Raw genomic sequence first — 8,234 nt, 5'->3', positions numbered from 1 at the left:
GCATCGTGCAATGACTAGCAAGATTTTGACAGCTAAGATAGCTCTTCTCAATGACTAGAAACATGTTGACAAGGGATCATTGCAAGAGAAGTGGAGTATTGCACGTCAATCTTGCTTCACTCACAATGAAATATTTCTTGCAAAGTGAGCACTTTGTAGCAATTTTGTGCATGGACTAACAATGCGTACACTTGATAATGCAATAGGACCACTATCTATATTTTAAGAATTACATGGCATGTTGGGATTATGGGTCAATTTGAAGTTTTGAAGCTTTTAAGGCTATTTCTATTTTCTCATTGCATGGAGATGTTTTCTTCATCGAATGTTCTTTAACCCTTTACACCTTTGTCTCTACATAGAATCTTCCAATTTTACATGTTGAAAAGGTCCTAGATCCTTTTCACGTCTCTCTCTCTCTCTCTCTCTCTCTCTCTCTCTCTCTCTCTCTCTCTCTCTCTCTCTCCGAATGATTATCATTAAATAAAATTGGGTGTGCTATGTTAACATGTACCTAATTGAAACAAAAATAACCATCCACATGTTGTACTTTAGGTCTCCAAAAAGATAACAAAAAGGTGGTAGAATCATTAGTGTTGAGAAATGCATTATAAACTAAACACCATGCATGTGGAGATCCACAAACTTAAGGCTATTGGTGGAGTAGAAAGAGGGAATAAGGCATGGCTTAGGCTTTGTTCATGCATCTAGAATACTGCACATTATTTTAACCAAATGATGATGGTCATGAGAGGTGGTAAAATCATTAGTGCTTAGAAATGCACTATAAACTAAACACCATGCATGTGGAGATACACTAACTTAAGCTATTGGTGGAGTAGAAAGAGGGAATAAGGGATAACTTAGGCTTTGTTCGTGCATCTAAGATAGTGCACATTATTTTAACCTAATATTTATGGTCACTAATGTTGAATGTGTCCTTCAATCTACATCTACATGTACATTAAGAGAATCCACCCAAGAGCACTTCTTGACCAATTAATGCACTTACAAAGTGTAAGGTTGGTTTCATCACGCTAGTGAGAAAGACTCCAACAATTTATGTGCTCATAGGAGAAAGGCATGGTTGGTCCACTTGTTAAGACTCGAGGCTTCATAAGCATTGGCCAATGGTTCAAAACCTAACACTTGCATTTCACATTTTTAAAATAAATGTGGAGCCTTTCTTCCTATTTAGGCATGGATGTGACCACCCTCATATGTAGATCTATTTGTCACTAAAAAGACATTGTGGGCTGAATCATACATTAACACATCAACGCAATACCCCTTCATTTTGTGCATGCCTCGTCCATATAGGGCCATGTTTAATCAGCCTAAAGCTGATTACACACTACCCTAAATAGCTAAGGCAATGAGAAATCTATTTGTGCTTTACACACACTCCATGCCCAACATAGACAATAATGAGCCTTGCATAATGGTAAAGTCAAACATCTAGAATTTGATTTGTGAAGGATAAAAACCCATTAGCCAATGTTTTGTTTTTAGCATTTCATTCAATGAGGACCATGCCATTTAGTTAGGCGGAGAAGTGTCACATGCAAATCACAAATCCAATAGATTATTGCTACACTTCTTCTTCTTCTTTTTTGGGGGGAGGGAGGGGTTCATTGCTTAAGGGAAGTATGTAACTAGACTAAGTTTCAGTCTTGACATACTAATAGGTACACAACATTGCTAGAATGCCCACATCTCTTATTGCATCAAGCACAATGGGTAAACATGCACTTCTGAAACATAGGCACTTAAGGACTCTCTTAGTTTACATAAATAAGGATAATGTAGGCCCACAATTTATGGTTGGACTTTTACAAAATCCAATGGGTCACAAAACAAGCAGCTATGTGGGGCTCCTAGTAGTGGCCCCACACTTACTTCCTAGAGGTTTTCAAGGAACTTCCATAGGAAGAGCCACCCCTTAAAAAATTCACACACTATTTGACAAATCCAAGGTCCTTTTTCAGTGCACAATGCCCAAGGCTTTAGTAAACAAATTTGTTCAATCCAATATATCCTTGACATTTTAAATAAGGTTGAAATATAGAGATATATGTATTGAAAGCTTTGCAAAGCATCTCACAAATGTATTCATAGGAACTAATATGTAAAGGTGTTTTGAAAAAATTGGCACACCACACTCTCTTTAGATAACTCTTCAAAAATTGAAGGAACGTTCTTTTTGGTTGTTAGCAGTATGCCATATAAAGTCATTGGATGCTCATGTACTTGTGGGTAAGTCACATTGGCACTTGGTAGTAAAATCTTGAAAATAGAACTCAAGTTGTTTCTTGTCAACTTTCCCCCCTTTTATGTATCATGTCTTCAAGCTATATTGTCTTAGCACACTATTTTGAGTTTGCATATAATGATTGTCATCCATCCAAATGTCATAAGCTATGTCTATCCTATGTGAATGTAACTTGCAACTTACTTTAGATGGGCATGTAGTCACATGTATTATGTTTGTTAACCAGTAAGGCATTTACTATAACTTGTCAAACGACTTGATATTTACTATATACAAGTGGAGATTCTTTCCCCTCTATTGTTGCATAAAAAACAAAGTCACATGTTTCAGATAAGAGATGAGCTATTTGAATCGCATCAATCCTTGTCTCCCAATTTATGACTCTTTATGTGACAATTTTGGTCCTTGATGTACCCCTCATCCCCACGATAGATTAACACATTAGGCCCTTGTCTCAACATGGGGCAACAAGGTCCCTCATGCTACAACTTGTTCCAAATGATACATAGTGTTGTAGGCTTTTATAGGACCTTTCTAGTACGGTATTAGAAACTCCCAATACCTTATTTTTCCCAAAGTATTCCAAGCAAAATATGAAGACTTATGAGTTTTATTTGTTATGATAAGCCCCTTCACATTATAGTAGCTAGTGGCTAGCATGACAATTTGAGTGAATGGTTTGTTAAAAGAAGTGTTTTCTTGTCACCACCGTGGCAAGGCTAGGGTTGAAGTGATAGAGTGTACTTGCATGTAGGTGATCTTGAAGGTGATGAAAGGGTTTGGTTGAATTTTCTCAATTTAAATTGGTTTGTAACTCACATTGAGATGGCCAATTTGATACCTCATACACATGGAGGGGATGTTAAGCATTGTGCCATACAAGCATCAATGGGGGAATGATTATTGCATTGTAACCCCATATCAAGCTAGAATAATAGGCTTCCATTGTATTTCCATCTTCTCAACTTGTCATTAGAGTTTGATAGGAATCGAGGATAGGAAGGAGATGAAAAATATTGAATTCTACAAGAATAACCAAAATACTTGAACATTTGGTCACTATTAAATGGAGGATGGTCATGGACGTTGAGTTTTTTTATGCGAAGCCTTTAATTTGATTATTTTGGGGGCAGAAGCCTAATGGGGGCCCAAGGTTAGCAACCAATAGCACCAAACGATGATGCTTAGAGTCAGGTTGCACACAACTGTAGTGGAGGGAAGGTAACCCCACTCCCCCCACACAAAAACAGTGCTCTGATTGCAAAGGAAAGGGGAGTGGCGTTTCATTACCCCTCCACAATGCCCACATACCCCTGTAGAAAAGGGGAGTGTGAATGTATGGCTACCCTGGTCTACGATTGATGACGATTCCTATGCGGTGCAACTATGCTTTCATTGCACTATTGCAAGCATTGTCAAGGAATGGTGCGACCTGGCCCTTACATGGTGAAGGTGAAAAAGCTAAGGGAGGGAAAAAGAGAATGCTTGTCACATGTGTGCCTGAGCAATGAATAGTGGATAAAATCCAAAATCCACAAAGACTATTTTGCTAACTTTTGGCGTGGGGTGTGCCAACAACACTAACGAGGATAGTATGCCCACCCATTTCTTAATTTTTATGCTCTCTCTCTCTCTCTCTCTCTCTCTCATATCAGGTCCTCCCTCCCTCCCTCCTGCAACCTCTCGATCCTGCGGACTTACAGCAAGATTAGACAACACCCTCTTGAGCTCCAGGCTATGGCGTGATCTTCCTCTCGAGTTTGCTCTTTTGTCATGGCTCGTAATTGAACCCACCGACCAAACGCGCCTCTCCTTTCCTGCTTTCCCCCCATTTGGCTTTTCTTCGATCGCATCGTGCACCGCTTAAACGGCCACCCCCCTGCCGATCGTATCCTCCACCATCATGTCATCCATGGAGACCCTCGCTCCGTCTGCCAAGCTCAGCTCCTGCGAATTCAAATTGCGCTTGCTGTCGGCGCCGCCGCCGCCGTCGTCGTCGTCTTCCTGTTCGTCCTGGCAGGTCCCGTCCATTTCCCGCTTCCTCTCCAAGCCAGGCGATGGCGTGTTATCACGAAACTCCCGGCTGTTTCTCAGGACCAGCTCCCAGACCGAGAGGCATCGCTGCTGCAGCTATCAATTGGGCACAAATTGGCGGAGAAGACCAGGTAGTTTTCCGAGGTTCGCATAGGAGAATCGATTCGCAATTTTTGGTGCTTTGCCATAAAAGAAAACAAAGAAGAATATATCCACAAGTTAACTATATGGTTTTTCATGAGAAACGATCTTTGCTGTCGTGACTTCCTCAGCTGTAAATTTTAGCTGGTCTGCACATAGAACTGGCTCAACTTAGTAAGCTATAAGTGTCCGCAAGGTTCGCTGCACTGTATGTGATAGAGTGGCAAATTCCCATAATCAGGATAATCCCAATCTTTGCAAGTCGTAGATCTTGATAGTTCACCTGATTGTCTTACACCTCGTTGTGTAGTAGTGGGAGAGTGAGGTGAAAATTTGTACCAAAATGGACTTGTGGAAGGATGAAATGCGTTTCATTAAGCCCTGAGCCAGTGTAGGAGTGAGTGCATTCTGTTTTTGCGAACAGCTGTGGCTGGAATTTCAGCCATAGTTGGCTGCCAGAGACTATCAGCTGTTTGAGGAGAAAGGTTCCTTTGAATTTTTTGGCTTACCATTTGTGGAGATCATGTGGATTCCCATGCCTTCGTGGATGGAAAGAAAAGTACATGTGGCTACCATATGCACATGGTGGCTAACATAGTATATGCACACGAGTCATTACTGAAGGATATTATTGATGCATAGGTCCTGTGTAGAGCCTTTGCAGGTGTCCTGTGACATAACAAGCACTTTGCAAGGCAATGCTACGTGTACACTTTATCAGCCCTTACTGTTTAGTGGGTGGCAGCTGTATCATGTTTAAGAGGAGATCACTGTGACGATGGTCTTAGTAGAGAGTATGCTTGCTACCCGGGAGGGTTAAATTACAGTTAAAGTCTCTCTTTCGGACTTCTGTGCACTTTTGTTGGCTTCCATTGAGTGAAAGTATTCTAAGTCCATGTCTTGCAGTTTAAAATTCTGAATTATTTGGAATTTTTTGTCGACAGATTTTGTGAGAGCTTCAGCTCTAGGAGACAATGGGGTGCCTGAGAAGTCGCCGTTGGTGATATGTTTTGGGGAAATGCTGATAGATTTTGTACCAACTGTGTCGGGATTGTCCCTTGCTGAAGCACCAGCTTTCAAAAAAGCCCCTGGTGGCGCGCCTGCAAATGTGGCAGTAGGCATTGCGAGGCTCAATGGACAATCCGCTTTCATTGGCAAAGTTATTACCTTATCACATTCCACTTTCTGACCAAAGTTTAAGCAAGGCTCTCTTTATAGCTCTTGGTTGTTCTCAGCCAATACATGTGCATAATCTTTTTGATGAAATGCTGTTCCCCTTAAACTTGTAGCAGTTACGTGCTGAGCTTGTAGCTTTCTGCAGAGGTCTATCTACTCAAAAGTGCCAAGTTGTCTTGCAGTGTGAGGTGTAATCATGTAAAATTTTGTGTCTAACATCATGACTTGCTTGTACAGGTTGGCGAGGATGAGTTCGGCTATTTGCTAGCTGACATCTTGAAAAAAAATAATGTAGACGCTGAAGGAGTAATCTTTGACAAAGGAGCCCGGACTGCTTTAGCATTTGTAACACTGCGATCAGATGGGGAACGTGAATTTATGTTCTATAGGAACCCCAGTGCAGATATGCTATTGCAAGAGAGTGAGCTAAATGCCAGCCTCATCCAGAAGGTACAATATATCTCGTGTGGTGCTTGCTGGTTGCTCTTCAGTAAATTTTTGAGGAAGTTTCTAGCTAATCTAAATCTCAATCTTGCCTTTGGTTGTTCTCTTGCATTCAGCAATAATTAGTGATTTACTGATTGGAGGCGCTTTTCCAGGCAAAGATATTCCATTATGGGTCCATTAGCCTTATAACGGAGCCATGCAAAAGTGCACATCTGGCTGCAATGAAGATCGCTAGAGAAGCAGGAGCACTTTTGTCATACGATCCCAATCTCAGACTTCCACTTTGGCCATCTGCAGAAGCAGCACGTGAAGGCATTTTGAGCATCTGGAATGAAGCTGACATTATTAAAGTAAGTGGAAATTCATACCATTATGAAGTTGCCGTTTCTTTTGGATTGCTTAATCAAAGTGGTTCATAGTTATGTAACTTGGTTGTTTGGTTCAGATAAGTGAAGAGGAAATAACATTCCTGACCCAAGGTGGAGACCCATATAGTGATGAAGCTGCCAGGTCGCTAATGCATCCAAATCTCAAGCTGCTCTTAGTAACCGAGGGGCAAGATGGATGCAGATACTACACAAAGGTGGGTGGGAATAATGATTAATGTTTAGAAATCACAATAATGTTTTGGCTATATTTTCAGAGATGGGATATTGACTAGCAGTGTGTACATTTTAAGGAATATTTTAGTCTTTGGTCTATGTGGCTTGACATGAGTCCGAGATCTAAAAATGTCATAACTGATGTTTTGGAAAGGGAGTTTTGCACTGGAATTCAAGGAGTTCCATCAATGGTGCTATTTTATGTTACATCAATACTGATTTAAAACTGGATGCAAATTTCAGGAAGTGAATTATAGTTTCTTAAGATTGATTCTTGTCCTCCAAACTGAGTGTGTAACTTCATAAGCAACAAAATTCCATAATTCCTTCAAGTAACTTGGATGCACTTAACTTATAAACGATGTCATCATACCATGTTTCAGTGCCCGTTCTTTATTTATCCTTATCCTTCAAACTGTGAAACCTGTAATTCGTTGCCTGAAGATTTAAACTCTTGCTGATTGTGGGTCTCTAATGTGCAGGATTTCAGTGGAAGGGTGAAGGGAGTGAAAGTAGAGACTATTGACACAACAGGTGCTGGAGATGCTTTTGTTGCTGGAATCCTGAGCCAAATTGTGCAAGATTTCTCATTGATGCAGGTAATGCTTTTGCTTACATATGATCCAAATTGTTGTGTGTGTGTGTCTGATTGCTCTTGGTCTAACATTCAAATATAGATCTGTATTGTCTGTTGGGAATGCTATATCAGTCTCTGGCATTACTTTATGTCTGTTGTTGTTTGTGGCCAATGCTATACTCTCGATTGTTTATAGGCGCACGTTTGCGAGTGAAACTGTATTATTCTCCTTACATTAGTGTCTTGTGTTACCACTGGATCAACGTATCGAGGATGACAGAATCTCCTGATTTCCTCATCTCACTGACATCATGGATGTATCAGATAGGTTGAGATCTTGTTACTGATGCTTTGTGGGGATCCTTTTGCAGGATGAGAAGAGACTTAGAGAGGCTTTACAGTTTGCAAATGCCTGCGGTGCAATTGCCACAACCGAGAGAGGAGCAATTCCAGCTTTGCCAGAGAGGCACGCAGTGCTGAAAGTTGTAAGTCGTGTCCCAGCTTAGCAGTGGAAATCAAGAGCTTGACGTGATACGAGCCAAGGTTGGGTTGACCGGCAATGGAGCACTTGCGAAAATAATACCTGGTTGAGATCCGAGACCACTTCTACTAACGTGCTTTGTCTTTTGTCACCTAAATTTTTTCTTGATTTAATGAGGACCACCGATTTATGCTGTCATTTTATGGACTGCCAGCTTTTATACATTGGTGCTACTGTTTTTCTTGTTGGCGTTTTTTGGGTGGTGGTGGTGGTGGTGGTGGTGGTGGTTACACCATGCTTTTACTTCCTACACCCTTGTGTGGTGTGTGGGTGGGGGTGGGAGTGGGGGTAGGGGTGGGGGTGAATGCATGGTGTAGCTCAGTTGGTGGTTGAATGCATGGTGGTCAACAAGTCCACTTCCTACACCCTTATTGTCACCTAGTAATAGGAACAAAAAGCAAGATTTAAATTTGGGTTTGTGGGTTGATAAAATGAGTGGCTTAC

The 8,234-nt window shown here is 41.1% G+C and overlaps 1 protein-coding gene across 1 annotated transcript; it reads left to right on the top strand.

The window, feature by feature from the left end:
- Positions 1-3,913: 3,913 nt before the first annotated feature.
- LOC148017736 (putative fructokinase-7) lies at positions 3,914-7,928 on the top strand. Its single transcript, XM_087661434.1, has 7 exons — positions 3,914-4,437; positions 5,392-5,606; positions 5,861-6,073; positions 6,223-6,420; positions 6,516-6,653; positions 7,155-7,271; positions 7,621-7,928. Exons 1-7 carry the CDS (start codon positions 4,176-4,178, stop codon positions 7,753-7,755), a joined length of 1,278 nt encoding a protein of 425 aa, XP_087517560.1. The 5' UTR covers positions 3,914-4,175; the 3' UTR covers positions 7,756-7,928.
- Positions 7,929-8,234: the final 306 nt, after the last annotated feature.

The sequence above is a fragment of the Lygodium microphyllum genome, chromosome 21, assembly GCF_053477565.2.
Source record: "Lygodium microphyllum isolate KBCC chromosome 21, Lygodium_microphyllum_v1.1.10, whole genome shotgun sequence".
Classification (NCBI taxonomy): domain Eukaryota; kingdom Viridiplantae; phylum Streptophyta; class Polypodiopsida; order Schizaeales; family Lygodiaceae; genus Lygodium; species Lygodium microphyllum.
The sequence above is the reverse complement of the archived record's forward strand: the minus strand, read 5'-3'. Positions and strand labels throughout refer to the sequence as shown.

Excerpts from the sequence above, each read along its gene's own strand:
- LOC148017736 (XM_087661434.1), top strand. The coding sequence starts at position 4,176 with ATGTCATCCATGGAGACCCTCGCTCCGTCTGCCAAGCTCAGCTCCTGC. Across the intron at positions 6,074-6,222 it reads ATGCCAGCCTCATCCAGAAG|GCAAAGATATTCCATTATGG; the intron begins GTACAATATATC and ends GCGCTTTTCCAG. Across the intron at positions 7,272-7,620 it reads AAGATTTCTCATTGATGCAG|GATGAGAAGAGACTTAGAGA; the intron begins GTAATGCTTTTG and ends ATCCTTTTGCAG.